This window comes from Cinclus cinclus, chromosome 7 (genome assembly GCF_963662255.1).
Source record: "Cinclus cinclus chromosome 7, bCinCin1.1, whole genome shotgun sequence".
Taxonomy (NCBI): domain Eukaryota; kingdom Metazoa; phylum Chordata; class Aves; order Passeriformes; family Cinclidae; genus Cinclus; species Cinclus cinclus.
Genome location: NC_085052.1, coordinates 17694419 through 17716807, shown reverse-complemented (window position 1 = coordinate 17716807; position 22389 = coordinate 17694419). Strand labels below are relative to the sequence as shown.

The 22389-nt window shown below is 39.4% G+C and overlaps 1 protein-coding gene across 1 annotated transcript in view; it reads left to right on the top strand.

Moving 5' to 3' along the window:
• The window catches only part of WDFY4 (WDFY family member 4), a 117306-nt gene that overhangs the window by 49752 nt on the left and 45165 nt on the right, over positions 1-22389 (top strand). The window contains exons 36-43 of the mRNA XM_062496929.1: positions 1339-1448; positions 2510-2701; positions 3254-3393; positions 14294-14371; positions 15315-15518; positions 16253-16304; positions 17242-17408; positions 21431-21579. Coding sequence (XP_062352913.1) covers positions 1339-1448; positions 2510-2701; positions 3254-3393; positions 14294-14371; positions 15315-15518; positions 16253-16304; positions 17242-17408; positions 21431-21579 — 1092 coding nt within the window. The remainder of the gene's footprint in view (positions 1-1338; positions 1449-2509; positions 2702-3253; positions 3394-14293; positions 14372-15314; positions 15519-16252; positions 16305-17241; positions 17409-21430; positions 21580-22389) is intronic.

The window sequence follows — 22389 nt, the reverse complement described above, 5'->3', positions numbered from 1 at the left end:
TTGTTCTTACACTGGGAGTTTTGCCCTTTGCCATTGGGTAGGGCTAGAACATACATACCCACTCTTTGGTATTCTTACAGATGTCGATATAACAGATGTACCCTTGCTAATGTAAGTTGGGGTTTCATACCTTGGAAGCTTAGTTTTGTGGAAAAAAGCCTATACTGGCAAGTGCATTTTTCACTTTAATGTTCCCTGTTTCAATGATAACCTTCTATACTGCTTTGATGGTCTGAATTGACTCCATTAGTACAGTATCACACCAGAAATTAGCTGCATTTCCTGAGATCTTTTCTGCATGTTCTTATTCCAGTCAGATAATAATTTCCAGGCCAAACCCGTTGAGATGGGGTAAGGATTGCTTTTATGGAGTAAGAGATTTTTTAAAAAAATGTTTTAAGTGCAGAAGGGTTTATGTTATCCTTAAGCTAAACATAACAAATCCCAGGTATCAGAACTGTGGTATTTTAAAGAAAATCAGAAATAATAATGGCAGCTTTGCATACCCAAGGATTTGTTTCTCTCAGATAATAGGACCTGTTCAGAATTGAAAGAACTTAATGTGTCACTAGTGGCAATATATGCTATTTTCAACAGCAGTTCTGTGGCAAAGTCCAGATTGTCTGGATATCTTAAGCAAGCCTGTTTAATTTTTTTGGAGTATTACTGCTGTACTGAAGTTCCTAGTGTTATTTTACCTCTTGCCTGGTAGATTGTGCCCCCAGTCCCAAAGAAGATATTCTCTTGGCCATGGTGATGTTCTCAATAATTACACCTACATGCTAATAGTATCCATGCTGCAAATTTTATAGCGTTTTTGTGCTGAGTGCTTCAGAAACTGAATGAATCTCATTGATACAAAAACTCAGACTATGCAGTTCAAGTGTAGGGTACAGCAAGACACTGCTTTTCACATCGTGGCAGATACCTCTAGAAAAGGAATTCAGAGTAAAGAGACTAAGAACAAGATGCCCAGGGGAGCTGCACGAAGGCTGGATGCAGACTGACTACATCAATACAGCCCAGTGTTCTATCTAATTGGGGTGAGTGGTAGATACAAGTGCAGTAAAATGCAGGGATAAGGCACATACAAGAAAGTGATCTACAGGGTCATTATGAAGTCCTTTACTCTGAAAACCAGACTGGCAGTTGTTAAGTTCCCACTTGCTGAAAAATCCATGGTATTACATGACTTGCATAAGCTCTCAAACCTGAAAATGCTCATTTACTAAATGAATCAAGTAGGACTGGATGTGCAGAAACACCTGTAGCTCTTTCACTATCTTTAGTTTGTTCTGTTTTCCTCACCTGCCTTCCTTTTTTTACCCTTTGTCACAGCTGTTCAGAAGGTTTTGGGGTGGATGCAAAACCAAAGCTGGCCTCTTATCACCAAATTTTCCTTGCACCTAGTGAAGAGGAAAAGGGCAGCCTGCCTACTCCAGATGATGGTAATTTATAGCACATGTTACCTGGCTTAGAGAGAAGGAAAATACTTGTCTTAAGCAGTTATCAGAGCAGCTTGTGCAAATGCCACTTATTTCCTCTTTGGTGTACGGGCACTGCAAGCACAGCACAGAGAAAGGAAAGTTGTGCTAAAAAATTACTTGTGTTTGCCTCAAGCCCTTTTATTCAAAAGTCACATCCAGCATCCTCAAGAGTAATGGGTATCAGTTTGGAGATCTCTCCTCCATGTTATTGTCAGTATAAGGGGCCAGATACATTTACTATTTGTAGCTCTCTTTCTTTATTCCGGGCCCACATAGGGTTTGTCTTTTATATGCAGAAAGAAGAAAGAATTTTATCATTTCAGAGAAACAAAGAAAAACTTTGGGGTTGGATTCAGTGTGGTCAGCTGAACCCTGTAGCAGAGCAGTGGGGGGTTTTTTGTCGGTTTTTGTGGGTTTTTTGTTTTTGTTTTCTTTCTTTTTTTGGTTGGTTGGTTGAGTTTTTTTGTTTGTTTGTTTTAATTTTATTTATTTATATTTTTTTAATATATAGTGGCTTGGTTAAGATGAAACCAAATCAGTCTGGTTTGCAAGGAAATAGAGCAAAACTACTCAGCACTTCCTTGTACACTTCCTTTCCTTCCTGCTGTGTCAAATTGTTATACAACTTGCTTACCTTTGCCCTTCCATCTCCAGTGATGTTTGGCACCACAAAAGAATGCCCTTTATGTGCTTTAGCATTCTATACATGATAATAAGATGATCGTAATTCTGATTAAATGGTTTTCCAAAGCTGAAACCAGTTAAAACCACATGTCACTCCTACTTGTTTCTTTCAAGGGGTTGAAATATCATAAAAGAAGCATCCTGCTGTTTTCTGCATTACATTAACTAGTCTAGTTTACAGCCTATGGAGACCGTGGGCAAAAATTAAAAACTCCACTGACTCCAGCAGTTACTCTGGACCAATACTTTTCCAAATGAGATGTTTTTGCCTTACCTGTTGCTGGACTTGAAAACATAAATGAAGAATTTTTTGTGTGTGTGTTACTTTTGTTCCCTAGTCCACCAGGAGATTCTGAGAGCAGTAGAAATCATCTGGAAGCAGCTCATTTCTCAGAGGCGGCAGGCTCTGGAGGACACTTACAAGATGGATCTTTCTGTAAAAGGAAATGACAAAGAAAGGGACATGAAGATAACAGAGATCACTCCTTTATGGGAAGAAATTATGACAAAAGCTTGGCAGCACTTGCTAGGTCTCTGTTCTTTTATGGAACACTCATTGTTGCAAGCAAAAGCTCTGTGGTGAATGGGTGCCTGGTGGAAAGCTGCTGTTCCTTGGTTATACCTTTCCTCACCTGCTGAGAAAGCAGATGCTCAGTTTCTCTCATTTTGGGCTGTGATTGCTTTCTGTGTCATAACCCAGCCTTTCTGTAATCAGCTGGTGATGTCACAGGGCTCATGTTGTACTGCAAGAAAGAGAAATCTTAGATGATTGTAACCCATAGGAAGATTTAAAAGGGAGGATATATGGTTGAAAGCGGGGCATTGCAATGTGTGTAGTGCTGCAGTGATTCAAAGTTCATGTCTGTGTAATGAAACTGGTCTATGGCAGACCTCTGTGAGACTTTAAATAAAAGCTTGAGAAGTATGTGTTAATTCACTTCTCACAAAAACTGAAAATGATTCATCTGGAGTCATAGGCTGCCAAGTTGTTTTGTCTTGTGTAATAGGGCTAGAGCCCTTCCATTTTCTGACAGGCTCAGCTTTTAAGTCTTAAAAGCTTTTTCATCTGTTTTCCCTTGCAGTATCTGAAAAGAAGCTTCTCCAGAATAAAGCAAGTCCAAACCTGTCCCAGAGCAAGCACAATTCCTGGAGTGAAAGCCTCTCTTCAGCTATTAGGTTCATACCTGGCCGAAACACAAAGGAAATGTCACGCAAATCAGAGGTAAATTTTGCTCTTTGTCTTTTCTGGGTTTATCACTGGTCTGCCTTTTATATAGCTCTGGAGAGTTTTTCTGGATTTGGGAGGCTTCTGAGTGTGTCTGTTGGTTGACATTTCCATTGTAAACTAGACAGCTATTGCAATTGAGGTTCCTTTTCTAGGCTGCTAGAAATAATCACAAAGAAATAGTGACCTGAAGGAATTGTCTTGGCAGCCTGCTCATAATAATGCATACTTTCTGCATAGGGCCCAATTATGGTGCTTGAAAACCTAAGCATCCCAGATATGTTTGTGCTTATAGCCTCTGCTTGGGGTGGAGCAAGGTGAGGAGATGCCAGCTTTGCTGCTGCTGCTGCCTTGCATCCCCTATGTAAATCTTGTCCTTCAGGCAGCACGGAATTAGTAGAAAGGCTCAGGTATTATCATAGTATTGTCCTTACATTTTCTACTCAATATGAAGTATTAAAGATCCGAATTTTAATTTAGTCCCTGGAGATAAGGAAACAAATAATCCAGGGATAGTTTTGGGGGGTATGCATAATTCCTCCTGTCAGCAATGAAGATGTGAACTATCTTTTCCATGCCTAATCTCCTTCTTTGCTAAAAGAGAGGGCCATTTCCATGATTTTGCTTAGCATTGTCAAAAATAGACATAAAAAGCACTAGATAGATGTTACTTTTCAAGTAACTGGGGTAGAGTAACTAAATATAGGGTAGGGCAGAAATGCATTTACAGAATATTCAGAGCTTTAAATCAAGCTTGTGTTACTGTGGTGCTCAACATATAAAGGTCTTCTTTTTTTTTTTTCCTCCTGAGGAGACAATGAGTCTGTTATTAGCCTCACTTTAGGGAGCCTTAACCCTCTAGCTCAAGCTAGAGGAGATTGCAGGTTTATGCCTGGTGATGCCTGGTTCACTTGCAGGAGTGTTGACCAGGAAGACTGTGACACCCAGCTAATGTGTCTGGTAGTACCTTACTGAGCTGCAAGGGCTATTTCAGCGTGCCACGGAATCCTTCTCACTCCTTAAAATCACTTTGCTGCTTAGAGAGTAAGAAAACTCTTCCCAGGTACATATATATACTATGATGTCATACTACAAGAGTGTTGACTATTTGCCCTGGGGTCTGTTTAATTATTTTTTAAAATTAATTTTGATTATTACAGCTGATTACACCTCAGTGAGCAATGTAATTGATATTTGTAAATGTATCCCAAGGAACATTTTGTACAACATGCTTTTTGCTGTTGAAGGTTAAAGACTCTGTTATTGGTTTTTCCCTAAATATGCCCACATCATTAGTTCCTCCAGTGAAAAGGTTGCCATCTGGAAAAGGCAGCACGGAGACATTATTCAGGCACAAGTGCATGAAATTGGTGTTTCTGCATCTTCTGTCTCTCTTCTGCAAGGAAGCTGCTTGTAATTAAAGGAGCTGGGTTTAGAAGAAACATTACTCACTTGGTGTTATTCCTTATCATGTCAAGTACTGACAGCTCCATAGCTCTGATAAATTGTTCTCAATGAGATATGAAGCTACAGTTCCAAATGTTCTTTTCCTTTCTCCCTCTCCCCCTTTCTCCCTTCAGCATGTCTTTCAGAGTTTGATGCACTTTTTAGAGGGGTGAATGATCAAAGAAGAAGAAAATGTTGAGTTACCTCTCAACAGCCCTCTTCCTTTACACACTTTGTTGCATTAAAAAAGTTACATTAAAAGTAAATGGTATTTGGATTTTTAACTTGTATTTCTGACGACTTTGGTAATCACTTTAAGAAGTGCTGTAATGTAATTTTGTATTATTTTCTGTGTCAGGTGACTTCTGTGTTCATTACTGGCCTCTTTCTCCACTACTGCCAGTTATGGACTTATGTCCTACAGCAATAGGCACCTGGTTGAAACTTGGAGATTAAAGGAAAAATAACAGCATGAACTACATAGTGAGGAACAAAGAACTTAAATCCCATAGTAAAATAAAAATATTTTCTCCTTACTGAGCAAAGTGTACTGAGAGAAGTGCAGAAATTCACTCAGGATTTCAGAGGTGTGCCCAGTGGAAAGAAGAAATGGGTTGTTTACTGGGTATTGACTTGATTTCTTTATCAATTGAAAAATAAAGACGTTGAAGCAGTAGTAACATTTGCTTCAGATTAAAGCAAAAAAAACCCAAAAAACACAAGCAGCAAAAAACTCCTCTTAAATTTTTTCCCCGTGATTATTTACAAGATAGGAAGAGTGCTTTTGAGAGCCAATCCTCAATCTGGAAAAACCAACAAAATTCAAACTACTCACTCTAGCAAAAGGTCAGACCCCATGTTTCCGTTGTACTTTTGCTCCTGTTCTCCATCATCAGCAAAGCTAATTTCCTGTTATTTGGTGGCAAGTATGAGAATTAGCCATCAAATACAGCTGTGTTTTCTGCATATTTCTGAATACACTGTGCTATCTCCTGCTTTGCTTGTGGCTTTGTCTGTGAAGAGTGATCATTTAGAAAAGAGAGTGTAAATACATTTCTGGTACTAGAATGGCAATGATCTGCTCTGCTAATTGTATTTTCTTGGAAGTCTGAGTAGTCATGCAGGAGCACGGGCAGCACTGTACAAAGTTGGATTTTTTGATGCTTGCAGGTGACAGACTTGGGTAAATTTGCTGGCAGGAATTGCCAAAGGTTTCAAACCACTGACTTTCCTGTTTCAAAGGGTGCCTTTTGATCTCTTGCTCTTTTTCCTCCTTTCCCCCTCCTGCCCATTTTTGCTGTCAACATCTGGTATGGGCACTTAATTTTTAAGTTAATAATGACTGGGACTGTTTTTGATATTTGAAAAAAAGTGACAAAAGCAGCAAAGGACCACTGCAGCAATTTTATTTCAGTCAACAGAAATAAAACTGTAAATCAGTCAGAGCTTCTGCATGCCCTGCCCTGAGATCCTTTAGGATGAGTACCTGAGCAAGGTTACAAGCACTGTACTTCTAACTCCTGTAAGACACACTGCTTCAAATCTGTAGATATAGCTGTTATTCTTTACAAGAATTGCAGAGCCTTCTCAGTTTTACAGGAGGCCTGATCGTGCCTGTCCTCTACTGTTTTTGTTGATTAATTGCATTCCTCTATGCCCAAGGCCCAGATAATTTGAAATAGGAAAGGTCATTTTAAATCCCTTTTTAATCCCATTCTTCAGAATGAAGAGGTTAAGAGACCTCCTAAATTGTAATTGCAAAGCCAGAAACGTTACTTACATCTTTTTCTTACCAATCACTCAGTTGGTCTTTTAACTGAGTTAAAACAAGCAAACATTTAATGATATTTCTTTGAAAAGAGCATCATTTGTGTAACATGTTTGTCTTCATAATAGAAGGATAATTAACATCACTAATTATCTAATTAAGTTCATTAACTATCCACCAACAGTGCACCGTGAAGTTGACATTATGTTCTTCTGTCAACAAATGCTTTGATTTCTTAGGAAGTAATTAAAATGTAAATTAGCATGTCATTAAATGCACAAGGGAACTTTGGAATCAAATATTCATTTCAAAACTGCTCATAGCACACTTTTTTTTTTCCTTCAATGAAAGCAGGCACTTTACTATTAATGATGTATATTAAGCAATTTCCATTATAATATTATTGTCTTGTTTAATAACTGGCTCAAAGCTAAATTAAAGCATGCTGTAGCAAGCTGAAAAAAGTTTATTTAACTTTGAACAAAGAAATTTTCATGTCCTCTTATATGCGTATCTGACACACCACTCATTTATAATTTTCAGATTGTTTACAAGATCATAAAGAAGTAATTCAACAGGTCAGTGTTAGATAAGAATTGCATGAAAACATAAAATATAGAGCTTTTTCATATTATGTGATACAAATCACTGAATTTTCTGAAAGAAGTGGGAATCATTTCCCCCATTCATTGAAGATAAGTGTTTAGATGAGAATTGGAATATAAACGTTGTATGATGAATGTAAGTCTTTAGACTGACTCACATTTACAGGCCCCTCTGTCTGTCCCCTAAAAATTCATTAGAGGCTGCTACAGGAGATGGTGTGTGATAGCATAGTGCACAGTAGGAAACCTATCCTAGCAAAATTGTTTTTTTCTTGATTGACATTAGTTTCATCTTAAAATCTGAAACATAAGAGGTATCACCTGGAATTTTTTTGTGGGTAGCTCTTCATAGGGAGTTGTCCTGTGTTTTTAAACTCAGTGGTCTTCTGTGGGAGTGAAATCCCTTCACTGAATTGCACATTGTATGAAAATGTTGCCTGTTATTTCTTCTGCATATTGTTTTAAAATGCACTTTGCCTTTCAAGCTAGAGATGCTGTTTGGGACAGACTTAAGCTTTGGATACAGGATTTCAGCAAGTGAAATTTAATGTTTAAAGCTGTTGGCACCGAAGTCTCATCTTTCAAGAGCGGCTGGTTGCAGAGTTTTATTTGCACATTACAGAGCTGTTGCCAGATGAGTTGAATGGTGCTAACATGGATGAAAGAGGAGTTTCATTTGGTTGCAGAAAAACCCTAGAAACGTGTGCTAGCCACTGAAACAGATGATTCATTTCTTTGCTGAGTGCCTGTGATGCCTTCAAAGGCTGACCTGGAACAGAGACTAGGCAGAGCAAAAGGAATAAAATAGGTATTTATTGAAAGGATACACCTTGGGCAGTGCAAGAGTCTGGCTGGGGCTACACCCAAATCAAATCCAAGATGGATCCTGGTCACGAGTTTTTACACTTTTATAAGTTTTGGCTCATCTACATTTTGGGGTCAGTTGTCCAACCACAGCCCCAGGCTATCAAGTCTCAGCCCCCTGGCTTGCCCCTTTCCCTCACCACTGTTTATGCTTTTTGGTACCAGTTGTTCTTGATTCTCCAGCTGGGAAGGGATTGTTTTGTCAAACTACCTTGTGAAGAGAACTCCCTAACACCTAACATGAGGTTTCAGAGTTACACACCAAGCAGCAGAGAATCTGAGAAATATAAAACCTAAAACCCAAGGCATCACATAGACATGAAAATTTTCTTATTTCTTGGTTCAAATATGTCCATTTTCTTCCAGTTTTTTGAGTCAATATTTTATTTATAATAATTTCAGAAAGAAATTGTTTGAATTCAAAAGATTGAAGTGTCAATTTAAAATGAAAAGTAAAGAACAGAAAATCAAGGGAACCCCTAGAAATCTCTGCAAGACTGACTTAAATGTTTCTGCTAAGCGAGGGTATAGGTTGCTAACTCTGGTGAAGTCTGTGAGCATTCATTTCTTGTTGCTCTCATCTTTGCGATCCAAATTTAAGTTTGCTTGTCTGTCTGTGCTTTATTTATGCTTTCTGCTGAAGAGCAACTTGAACTGCATGCACTAAAAAAGTCCAGAAGTAGTCTTGTCACCTTTAAATTTAAGTAATTTAAAGAAAACTTATTTTTACAAGTCAGGAGAGAGATGTTTCTTTTTTTTTTTTTTTTACTCTGACCTCTAAACATATACTTATGTTTACAGAATTCTTTCATCAGCTAAAGGACTAGAAGGGCAAACTTTTTCTTAAATAAATGCCATGATTCAAATGTACTCATAGCATGCCAATGCCTGAGGCTGTTGGACATGTGCATTTAAATAATAGTGTGTAATAAAGCCTGTTACATTCACCTGTAGGACTTCCACATTTTAAATAGAAATAAGAAAACAGTGAGTAAGAACAAGTGAAGGCCGGAGACTCCCCTGCTATTCCCCATAATGCCAAAGTCTGACCTTCACCTTTCACTTCAGAGGTAAAACCTAATGCTTCTGCTGTAACAGAATGGAAACTGATTCCTCAAGAGGTTGAATGAATTATCCCAAAGTCACAGAAGCCATTCTCAGAGACAGGATTAAAGAACAAACATGTCCTGACTCTCGTTTTTTTGCTACTGGGGGGCAAGTTATCTGTTCTCCCAGGAAATAATCTGTTCAGTAGTATCATCTGTGGAAGGGCTGTGTGTCTGCATGCACACATACAGACATATGGTTGCTATAGAAGTAGACTGGCTTCTGTACTGCCTGGGCTTAGCTGATAAATACGGTCTGGAAGTTTCATCACATGTACACACCACACTTTAGGTTTACCCTTTGAAACCCACCCCTGTGTGTGGGTACATTTATGATGCACTGAAATATGGAGGATTTTCTCATTAGGTCTGCTATTCCCCAACCAACTGGCAATGCCAGGAATGCATCCATGATCCTTAGGAGCAGTTGGCACACTGCATTAGCCTCCTAGCGGGCTGAGGCACGAAGCTTCCATGCAACACTTAACTGCTGGAACTCAGTCTGTTGAAAAGCTAAATGAATTTTGGCAAAGCAACAATAAAATCCACACAGCAATAACAATTTTGTGATTCTAAAGAGCCTGCAAACAACCCTCAGTGTGGAGAGTGTGTGTGAAGGACTAGGATAAACCTCTCCTTAATCTGCTAAGGAAAACGTTATCTGCCTGAGCTTAGTGACTGTTACCTGGAAAGCAATGGAACAATTTTTCCTGTTATGAAATGCACCTGTTTTCTGCCTAGTGCATAGTCACTTACTTAAAAAGCAATCTGGTCTCAAGAGAGGTGGCATATTGTCTGCACAGGGTAGCAATGCACCTGGTCACTGTGCCAGACTGACTGGCAGGAGCAGATTTGAAGATGTTACATGCTTTGTCTCTATCTGAATGGAACAGGGCTGGTGGACATTTCACCCAGCTCTAGTAATTTACTATAGCACACAGGTGCTTCTCTGTAAAGCTGCCATGGTAGCTGTAATCTTGTCCTCTGTAGCAAGCCTGATGAGGAAGAGATTGATTGATTTAGAAAGAAGTATTGAGCTTTAATTGCACATTCTGGGTAGACGTGTGGAAAAAGAAGGAGCATGAGAACTTCCATGAATACAAGAAGATAGTTTTTGTATCTCCCAAGAGTTTAGGCTCAAAACTTTACTGACAATCTGGCTGTCTGCCTGTGTAAGTCATAGCAGTTCAGGAATGTGCTATGAAAAAATTACTGGCTGTAGATGATGCCTGCAAAAATAATTTGCTTTTGTAACAAACTCTTTCCTTCCTGACTAGCTCACATCTACACTGCTTAGGGCATGCAGTCCAGCAGACAGAGGAGGCAGATGGGGCTGCCAAGAAGAGCAATGCTGCACCACAAGTGGATGCCATTTAATACTGAGCTGCTGGGCAATTTGCTCTCTATAAAATGGCATTTCCTTAGTGTTCTATTTCATCTCCTTTTCTGTTTGATTTAAGATGTGAAGTTTATCACATCGGTATAATGTAATTTTTTCTCATTCTAATGATGCTAATTCCCTATTTTCTTCCTTTGGAGTTATGATCCATAGAGATTTTAAGTACTTTTAATTGTCACTTTGGAAGTTCAAGTGCTGCATATGTATTATCTGTTAGTAGATATTTTTAATGCTTGCTTTAAAGGCAGGGCTGCATAACTTTGCTAGCAGACAACCTGCCCATAAATGTTTTGAAATGCATGCCTAAGCACATCCCTAAACAGAGTGATTTATTGAATCAGACTCATCATATCTGTTTCTGCCATGCACTAACTCTTCGCTATTGTCACATGCTATTCACATGCAGTTTTTGGCATCCCTAAGAGCTCACTACCTGCTGTTCTCTTTTCTATGCCCATGAAATACTTTCTAAAACCCTAGTGATTTCTTGAATAGTCATAATTAGCTTAAAAACCTTCCTTGTAGAATTGTGAAAGCCCAAGTTAGAGGAATTAAGTACATGAACTCTTCCTGGCATATGAGACCTAATATCTGGTATATCAGCTGTTAGACTACTCTCAGCCACTGGGAACATAAGAGTAGAAGGGACTTCCAAAATAGTTTGTCAACAGGGTTCCCCCTCTCACTACTTCATGCTTTCACCAAATGCATCTTCTCTGTGGGCTTATCAGGCTGTTTCAAATTAATTCAGGTTGGGTTTGCCCCATCATATATGCCCTTTCCCTGCAACCATGTCCTAATGACAGGAGGTTGTGGATTCTCCATCCCTGGTGCTGTTCAAGACCAGTCTGGATGGGGCTCTGAGTCTCCTGATCTACTGGAAGATGTTCCTGCCCATGGCAGGGGCATTGGAGCTGAGTGATCTTTAAGGTCCCGTCCAGCCCAATCCTATGATTCTGTGATGTTCCAGAAACTCATTTCTTAGTTTCCCCATCTGTAAACTAAAGACTTTGCCTTCTTTCATAAAGATCTCTAAGATGTACTGGTCAAAAGTACTGCACAAGGGTTATAGCTGTGGTGCTACATTAATGCTCTTACTATGCATGTTTATATACTTACAATATTTATTTTGCTCAGAAGAGTTAAAGTAGTGGACTAATATCACTACTTCTAGCCCTTACCAGCAGATAACTTAAAACACTTCAATGCTTCAAAACAAGTATGTGGGTATTGTCACTATCATCCATGGGATAATTCTCTTGGCACAGTGAGGGATTTGAACATTTGGGCTTTCCTTGTGTCTCTTACAAGTCCAAAATTAATTTGTCTTGGTCCTTATTTTCATTTAGTAAGAGTTTTTGGCACATACTTTTGTATGTGTGTGTATTCTGTAACACAACACATACAAAGAAAGCCTCCAAGTGCAGAGTCCCAGTGACATAATGTTTCTTTAGGAAAGAACTGTGGTATGTGTGGTGTCTGTATCATGCGGAATGAGTATATTATGGCAAGCATGAATATTTATGAGGTGCAGGAGTGCTAAGTGATCTAGATATATTTTTTTTAAAATCAGACATAAAGCATTCCAAAGCTCAGTAGGGTTTTGTTAACTTATAAGTCACACCTCAATCTTTTTTGCTTTTCAACTGTTTCTCATTACAAACAGTCTCTCAATTGCTTTGCTTGAAAGAAATTATAGAAAATTCACACCCTGGGTTTCCTCAGTGTTAATAATTTTCTCTCCTATTTGAGGACTCCATGCAGCAAGAGAAGAAACCGTTTTTGAGTCTGTGATTTGTTTTGGCTTTTTAATAGGAAAATAACTTGTGAATTCTATCACCTTTTCAAGCTCTAAATATTGGCTGGGGAGTATGCGGCGGCAAAATGATCTGATTCTACTTACAATGTGATTGCCTAAGGCTGCAAAGTAGAGAACTCTGTATTAAAAAGAGGATGGTTTCCTACTCAGATTTTTAGGAAGGGATTGATCAGTAAGGCCCTTTAGTATGCCCTTCCCAAAAACGTGTACTACAGTTCTTACATTTACACCTGCTTTTCAGAATATGAAATTTAGACCTTATGTTATACTACATTAACAATTATCAAAGCTGGCATGTTCTTGTTTAAGACAGATTTAACTGTGGCACTGCTGTATTTAATCTACTCCATAAAGAGTTGCTCTTTTAAAGGATAAGCACCCACAATTTTTAATGGAATCTGCTTATTTGTTATAAACTTGTTTGCATTAGTTATTCATTATGCATTACAATATAATTGTTTTGACTGAACACTTAGTAAATAATAGCCTGGTCTATATTCTCCTGGTTATCTTCTTCAGGGCAGTTTTTGTGTGTGTTGGTTTAGCTTGGGTGGCTTTTTTTCTTCCAATCATAGTCATCCCCAATTTTGTTAACTGTTCATTCCACTTTACATCCAGATGATTTTCCTGTGAGATCAATAGGGACATGGTTGAAGCTGGCTAGCTGCAGCTCATTTGGAAGCCAAGGTGCTTAGTCTTCATTTTACCAGATGTGGGTAGCAGAAGTCTACCTTCCTAGGACCCTTCATATGTTTCAAGGGCTAGGAGCCGGGTCAGTGAAAATCTTTGCAACGTGGACTTTGACCTTAGGGGTCTCGCTGATGGCCATGATTGAAATACAGACTATGAGTAACTTTGAAACAGCTTCCAGTAGAGCACTGACTTGGCTTGAATACCCTGTGAATATCTAAAATGGAGGAATTTATTTTCTACTCTGAATAGTTTTGCCCCAAGTCCACACATAGCCAAGATCTCAGCTCTTCTGCTATACCATGACTGGTTTAAGAGCACAGAGATGCTGTTGCTTTCTAGGTCAGCCTTTATGGGAATTTTATATAAATTATGGAATAGTTTTGTGAGGCCACAACTGTGATTACAGGTTTAATGATGCTCTAAACAAACGAAAATATAATGACTTTCATCAGTGTAAAACAGGAGCTTCCTGCAGGGAAACACCAATAAATGTGACTTCGCGGCAGGGTTGCAGACCTGGCTGGCAGCCAGCAGTAATGCACAACACCCAGACCTTCTATGTTAAGTTAATTAGAGCCCAGTGCTAGCAGCAGTCAGCCAGTTTGCTGTGAGGGATCACTACCAGTGTGGCACAGAGTCCCTGCATTTAAAAGTTACCTATCTGGTCCATGGCTTTAGGTAGTACAAGGCTGGGACTTTCATAGCAAGTTTAGCCTCATGCTGTGACTCACAACAATCTGACATTTGTCAGGGAAGTTCAACTGGATGTGACAGCCTTCATATGGCACTGGGACACTCACCTCTCCTGTATAATCTCACTATAGATCCTTACCTCAGTTGAGGCCTCTACAAAAGAGGATTGTCACTTATGCTATTTGCAGTACTTTCCAGATGCAAAAAGAGAAGCCTTAAATTGTATTTCGTGTTTTTGTTCTCCTTCTGAGAAAGTTCTGAGTAGTTCCACTAATGACCCTTGTTGAGATGATGTCTGTGTTTATATTCCTGGTGTAAGCGTGCAGCTTGCACTCAGGTGATTGAGTCATCTCTACACTGCCTGCAGAGCCATCAGACTTGCAGGCACAGGCCATATTCCTTAATTGTTCTTGTAAAAGACAGAGCAACTAATGCCTGATTCTGCCCCGCACAGGATTTACAACTGCAGCACCTTGGCATAATGTGTCCTGATGTTTCTTCTAGGGATTTGTGTCATGTATGGAACGGTACCGAAGAGTTGGGCAGGAGCTGTATGCTTCTCTGTACAAGGACCACGTACAGGTAAAGGACAGGAATACTGGGCAACAGCTTTCTGCTGTTGAGACGTTACTCTTGGACTATGCTGAGAAACTGAGCATTTTAGAAGTGAGATTAATATTGTGCCTAAAGAATTGCTGAGAGTTGATGAGTCAACACTCCTCTCCTGACATCACTGCTGAAGTGTGATACAGCATCACTTAGCAATCAGATTCCCCACTTTATTTTCAGGCCCTTTTTTTTTCCTTTGTTTAAATTAATTATTCCAGTTTTGCAGTGGCAGAAATGAAAGTAAGAACTTTGACCTCTCTTTTTTTTTTTTCTTTAGTAGCCAGTAAAACTTTTCAAATAGATCTCAAGCTCATGGATAGTAAAACATCACAGGCATGCTTCTGTCTCAGGTTTGGCCATCAGGGACCAACAAACTTTTGCCTCTTTGAAATTGTCACCTCTTCTCTCCTTTGAATTGATATGTTAGTGCTCCCTAACTCCTTGCACACAACACCTAAGTAGAAATAATTAAATTTATGCCTTTCTCAGAGGGAGCATGGTACACTTAAATCTGAATCATTCAGACTGTTTTCAGTGAACCTGGTTGTTGCTATTTGTCACACATGTTTTCCAGAAAAAAAAAAAAAACAACACAGTGAATAAAAACCTCTGTGATGCACTTCTCTTCACTCACCACTTTTGAGCGGGAAATTTGATAATAGCAGCCATTTCCAAGTTTGTGACACACTTTTGTTAGTCACTGTATCATCTAGTCAGGCTATCACTATTTTATCACTAGTACCATCTCCTTCAACACACTTCCAGGGGTCAGCTGGACTTGTGTTTGTTAGGTCTGCAGCACTCCCTCTGCACTGGTCCCATCTGGTGGGTTGGCTAGATCCCCCTGAATCACTGGGGTGGTGACTGAGAGGAAAGAAGTGTCCAAAAGCCAGCACAAAATGGTTCTGTCCCACAGATGCATCAGTGTGCTTACAGCAAAGCAGCCAAGGACTGGATGAGACTTGAGGAGCAGCTTTTCTGCAGAGGGGGCCCATGGAGAGATGCTCCACAATCAATAGAGCCACGATGGATTCTTGATTGTTACGAGGGGCCCTCAAGAATGAGGAGGAGGATTCAACACATGAACACCCAAGCAGCAACGATGCGAACGAAGAGCGAGGTAGAAAGCTTCAGAAAGCTTTTGCAAGAGATGCACAATGTCTGTAACAGTTGCTGGTGACTTTATAGAATTAGAGAAACATTAAGACTGGAAAAGAACTTCAAAGGCATAGAGTCCAAATAAGTGCACCTCTTTCCTCTGGTTCTCATCACCTGATTCCTGAATATGCTCTTCCATGTATAGAGAAACCACTGAAGGGATCTGGTTTTGGGGGGTAAGAAAGGCTGCAATGTATTTAGCAGCAACAGAATGATTTTTCCTCTTTTCTTGCGTAAAATCTCCCCAGAGAGGTGACAATATAATCTGTCCATACTTTTCTGCTAGTAGTATCTCAATGATATAGTGTTTTCCAATGTATGCAGCAGAGTCCAGTTAGAAGGCTGCACTGGCCTTACTTGTGCTGCTAAAAGTAGTCAGTGGCCAAAAGAGGCAGTTTTTGTGCTGCTTGGATTCTGGCAGTTTTCTATATACTGAATAATATGGTTTTTATCCTCTAACTGGCCTCATGCATGATCTTCCTTGGGAAGATAATAGTTATTTTGCTTAATTATTGACATGTGTTCTTTAGGGTAATCCAGTGATATTTATTTGTTCCTTTACAATGAGTGTATTTGAATTCCAAGGCATGTATTTGCAACACAGTTCTAAATCTGTGTTTTTCTCTGCCAACAATGTTCTGTGTTATGTTTACCTATCTACATGTTCCACTCTAATCACACCTAGTCTCTTTTCAGGTTCTCCTAGCCAACATAAAGGAAACAACTTCCCCTACAGAAGTGAATCCAGGTAACCTTTTAGGGCTACTTTGCATTATCAAGACAGTGGACATAAATAGTCAAAGATAATTGGAATTAAGGTATGGATTTCTAGGTCACAATTTAATCCAGAAAAAAACAAACAAACAAAAAAACTCCCCCCAAAAATAATAATAAAAGAAAAACAATAACAACAACAACAACAAATCAACATCTTACTGTTGGTGGTCTGGGCTAAAATGTCACTGTAACATCTGTGATAAAACACAAAACTGATGCAAATTTCATACATGATATATCAACTGTTGTCACAATTTGCTGCTCTCTTGTTGCCACCTGAAAGGTCTAAAGCAAAAAAGCTATTTTGAGGTGTAAGCTTGGGGCACTTTTGGGCACCTGGAAAGTTCCCAGTTGCTTAAACTTGGAAGAAGTGCTGTTGGAAAGATGCAGTATTGTATAGTTTTTTCTGTGATAGGGCCTAGCAAACACATGAGTGGAGCTCATTGTTTCAGACTCCAAACAAGATGGAAGCACTGTGTGGTTTCTGCATGAAGAGGCTACAGCCAGCCTTAATAAGAAGGCTGAATGTGCCTTTGCTATCTGTGTGCATTGCCTGAGTTTGCAAAACTTGGGACACAGCTTGGGCAAGATATAAGTTGGGTTTCCTTAAGATCCTGGTCAGTCCATGTCCCTAAATGACTACCATTTAAAATTTTTCCTGATTTCCTAGTCTTGTTTGATTATAGGGATTTTGTTTGAATTATGAGTGACAGCATCTATCTGTCTTTGATTCCCTGAAATAAGCATCCTTCTTCAGCAGTCACAGATTTTAATCCTCTTGCCTGGTTTTTGCAGATAAATAATGCTATTTCCCAAGGTAGAATAGATTGAGTGAAAGACTAAATTGGAAATGCTTTTGGTGTCATCCGGCTGCCACTAAAACCTCAATCTCTTTTATATTGATATAGGAGAGCTGATGTTAAATGGAGCAGAGAGGGAGATGGATCAGAAGGGATTGGATTGTAACCAGCTAACCTTCTTCCCAGCTCTACATGAAAGTTTCCATTCAGAAGACTTCTTCGAACTGTGTGTGGAGAGACAAATTATATTGCAGGAATTTGTAGAGAGTGAAAAGGTAGGAAAGGTGAACTAAAAAGATTTTCTCTCGGGACATGGCATTTTAGAGGGTGAATTGGATACAGAGGCCTATCTGTTCCTTTCAGTTTGGGGTTCAGGTGGATTCAGACTACAGACATCATTACTCTGTTTCCAGTCTCTGTATGAACTCCTGTACAGAATCTTCTTGAAGAGCAATTAACTTTAGTTCCTTGAAGTAAGAGAAAAAAAATTGGGCATGGCAAACAAGATACACTCTTATGAGAAACTATTGTCTGAATTTGCCTAAGACATGGCAAATTCTGAGGCTCTGAGAATTCCTGTGCTGCTCTACAACCTTTACTCATGCCCAGAGCAGTGCCTACATTAAATTTATTTATAACCTTTGGAGGACTATGCTAGTTTTATATAGGTTGCTTGTTCAGTGGTGTTCACATGTCTTCCTGAAGAATATCAGAAAATGTTTCCTTCCTCCTTTCACATGACTTTCTTTCTGTCTCCCCATGAATAGTGGACAGATTCTTCCCTCTAAGGCCATCAAAACTTTCCATGCTTCCTCTTTGATGTTTCCATTATGTGTTACTTGTTCAAAACATTTCTGTTCCTTCTCTGCTCTTGTACTGGACTGGATGCCCTTCACTAAGGTTTCTTCCCAATATAAGGAAGAGGCTTGAGGTTCAGGAACACTGGCGGAGGAGATGAGTTGTGGAGTAAATAAGGGTGACTCTTAGGAAGATGGTAACTTTGATGTTGTCAATTTAATTGAGACAACATCAATGAAATAGGCAATCTGGCCTCATTCCCTGATCTTATGTAGTGCACTTGTCTTTTTTCAGTGGCATCATTCCCTCAGTGGCCCAGGAGTGAGCATCCCATAGTGGAAGCCAAATACTTGTAGTTTCAGACATCACAGTGCTCTGATAGTTGTACATAGATATAGAAATAGTTGTTTTATGAAAATATGTCAATACCATCACCAGATTTTCCTGGTGCTTTGCCAGTGGCTAAGGGGTCCCGCTTGTGCTCTCTAACATGACTTTCTCAGAGTTCTCCGTGCAGACTGTTTCTGTAACAGAATTCATTTCTCTGCCCTTCCTCCCCATACCTCTCCCCAGCAGAAGGAGACAAGCATGACAATGCGAGGCATGATTTCCATGCACTGATCTCATTTTGAGCCTTCAGGCTGTCTGTCTCTTCTCCATGTAACTCTGCAGGAAGCCATCAGAAATGCCAGGCATGTTTATTTTCCAGCAGCAGTCACTGCCTGGCCGAGCTGACAGAAGTATTAAGAAAAGCAGCGGGGGGTGACATTAGCTGTCCTGTGCTCACTTAGTGCACCACGGTCCTGCCTTGTCAGGGGCTGCCTCCTGAGCTGTTTGCACTTTAAGCAGGCAACTGGAGCCGTTTTATTTCCTGCACTGCTCAGAAAAGTCATCGAGTGTGTGTGAGTGTGTGTGTGTTTGAGTGAATGTGTTCCCTTGCACATCTGAATGAACAGAGCAATCAAGAGATGCAGGGCTCTGGGCGATACCTTAGAAGGTAATGATTCAATTATTTTATGTCATGTTTGCTTCATTGATTAATGATTCTAGTAGCTTGTGAACTGGGTTTTGATCTGTTTTGACAGAAAATGAAAGTTTTTGTTACATTTATGATAATTTCAAGCTGCTTGGTGTCTCAATGCAAGACTGAAGGTACAAGACTTGCAGGTCCAGCACTGTCCTGGTGGAGATTCTGCAGTACAGCTCAGATCTTTGTTATTCATCAGTAATAATATGCCACATTCCCCAAATGATAAAAAATTACTCAGCTTAAGGGCTCTTCTATTTAAATAATACAGATTATTTAATAATCATATCAATTTGAAGAAATATTATCAAATTGAAGAAAGGGCTTGTCACTATTGACTGGTTTGGATAGTACAGAATACTTGGGCTTAGAATTTAAGGTTTGTGAAAGAGAGGTATGTGCTCTTCCCCCTCAGTATGGTCTACTAACGTGCCCTGGTCAAGTCTTAGGCAGAATAGTGAAGTGTTGATTTGTGCCAGACCACATCAGTGACCATAAGCAGGCCTCCTTCGTGATCCATGTGCCTCCTGTCCCCACACACATGATCTCTGGGTTTGATGAGCTGGATTTCTTAGAAGTCTGCATTTCAGCTTTGTGTCTGTGGAGCTGCTTTATGCAACTGCCTTATGTTTCAATATTCAGTTACCTTCCTTTTGGGAAGAAGCAATCTTTTTCCTATTTAATTACTTCAGGAGACCATGTGGTTTGCTAATGTGAGCAGAATTCCCCAGGATTCTCATTGCAAGCATACACGTCTCTAACCACGTAATGGCAGGCATTCCAGTTCAGAGTTCTGTGGTTGGCATATCCCCACAGAGACAGGCATTCCTGTGGGAGAGGTGATGGAAAAATGCTACCTTCCTCTTAGAAGGGAAAGAGATTTAAGAGGTTTTCATGAAAAATTACCCACAGAGATCTCCCAGAGCTGTTTTTTTTCCCTTAAACCCAGAATTAAGAAAGCACCCTTCTGTGCCCACTAAGTGATTTCAAAATGAAGCAACCCACTTGTTGGTAAAATAATTGCTTTTCAGTAAAGTATTTAAGTGTGGAAACAAGATTTTATTTCATTTACTTATGAATTTAATATTTATGTTATCCCAACATCTAAGACTAAAAGCTTGTGAAGCAGTGTAGGTCTGTTCCAGCTGAGCTTAGCTAGATCATGTGTAGTTGGGATGGCAAGGAAGGTTGTAGATTTGGCTCCAGAAATAGTGAGGTTAGGAACAAAGACAAAGAGCAAAGGAGAACAATATGTACTCTACATATTATCATATAGATTTTACATGATCTAGTAAAACCAATGCCATTTCTGGGACAATTTTGCATGCCCCATAAAATAATACAGCTCCTTAAGTCCTTATGAAGTTTGGTAGAGATAAGATCATTGGGATCTTAAGAGAAAAACAGATTTTGTGATAATTCTCATACTTGTCAGTCTGTTCTCTTAAGAGCATTGCATTACATTTCTGAACCACGAAAGTTCTTCTGTTATGTAAATACCTCTAATCCCTTTGTATGTAGCCCTTTGGTCCTTGCAGCTTCAGATGGACTCAGCCTGCAAAATTTTACCCTCATTTCTGATTCTGTGCAATTCAGGATTGTGCTAATTTACAGGAGGAACTCAGCAGTGAGCAGTTTTCTTAGTATGTAAGGTAGTAGCAGATTTTAAAATTTTGGGAGCAATATTTTTGAGGCTGGGCTAATAGATGATTAGCTACTGCCCCCTTCCTGGGAACAGAGGAGGTTCTGGTTCTGGGCACAGCACTGAGTTGACCTTGATCATTCCAGTTGACTGTACTAACTAACCAGTGGACTTAGGTTTTGGAGCTGAGTATATATAATATTTTATGAGCAGACAAAAATTAGGAACTCCATGCTTCTAAATGTAAGGGAAGTTCTTTGCAATGAACTACTGCTTGATTTAAAATCAGAACTTTTAAACTTTTCTTCAGCCTACACCATTTTCTGATCTCTAAATTGGTTTGTTTACTTTCTGCACCATCTCTCAGCCACAGAAAATGTTCCAGAAAAAAAAAAAGGCTTTCTTTTCTTTATCAAAACTGGTTAATTCCCAAGAACACTTTCAATGAACAGGCATAAATGATAAACAAAATACTTTGTTGAAAAATTCCCCATGTTTTTAAATTTTGTTTTAGAAATTCTTCTATTTTAAGGGCCAAGTCAGTTTACTTGGGAGTAAAAACAAGAAATTGAGTCTTAGGATGTCAAGAGAAATTTCAAAAAATATTCTAGAATGTTTATCTAAATCTTTCAGACCATTTGATAGATTAGTATATTCTGATTGGACTTCTGTCAGTGGATTTTGTGACTTTGTCCCCATGAACTTGCCAATCAATATGGCAAGCTTTTTTGGTACAAACATCTGTTCTTCTGCATCACTGGCTCTGGCTCCCTGCTGCCTGTTTCCTGTGTTACCAGCTCCTGTCCTTATTATGCCTGCCTCCATTCTAGGTGACGTTCAAGTGCTCTGTGGCAGTTGTGCAGGGTCATACAGCTCTGGAAGGGGTGCTGCTCTTTGGCCAAGAGCACTTTTACATCTGTGAGTGCTTTGTGTTATCCCCTCTGCAGGAAGTCTACTGTACTCGTCACTGCTTGTCCAGGTGAGTCATTCTTTCCTTCCTTCCAGAGATCTGCTTGGTCAGCTTCAGAATTGGCACATGGATACCTTGAATTTGCACAGATTTTGTGGGGATTTCAAGCAGAATAATAGCACATCGAGAAGTTTGCCATCCTTTCCATTTGTTAAAAAGACTGTTTAACATAACTAACATGGGTGCTTGTTCACAGGCTTTGGAGGTGCCATGAGAACATCCATGTACAAGAGATGGAGATGGTGGATGGTCTCATGCATACATAGCTGTTTTTCAGTTATGTTATAGTGTTGTTAAAGTTTCTTTCTGAGTAACTCACATCTTTTATTCACATGGAATAGTTAGAACAAGAGCCTTTAGCTTCATTGTCTCATAGGTTTTTTTGTTTGTTTCTCCAAGACAGAATCGTATTTAATATTTGGTACACTCCTCTCATCTCTTGACTCATGCTTTATTGAAAGTAATCAGTATTGAAAGTGAATCTGTTAGATCAAGCTCTTTGTGCATACTGTGTGCTCATGTGCAAAGCTCACTGGGACAGTGAGTAGCTCAGCATTTTTACTCCCTGTCTGCTCTGCATCCGAATCTTACTGAGTCCAATATCAGTCAATCTGATCAGGTGACTTAAGGATCAATTGGGCTGGATCTGATAATAGCTTAGGTTGTTTTTCTAAGGGATTTTCTGAGGGCTAGACTGTTGATTGCAATTCTAATACATACATACAACTAAAATAATAATTAATTGCTTAATTATTAATTCCAAGTAATTGTTGTTTACAATAGCTGTGTGTCCATATGATACTTACCCTTGACTTGGGC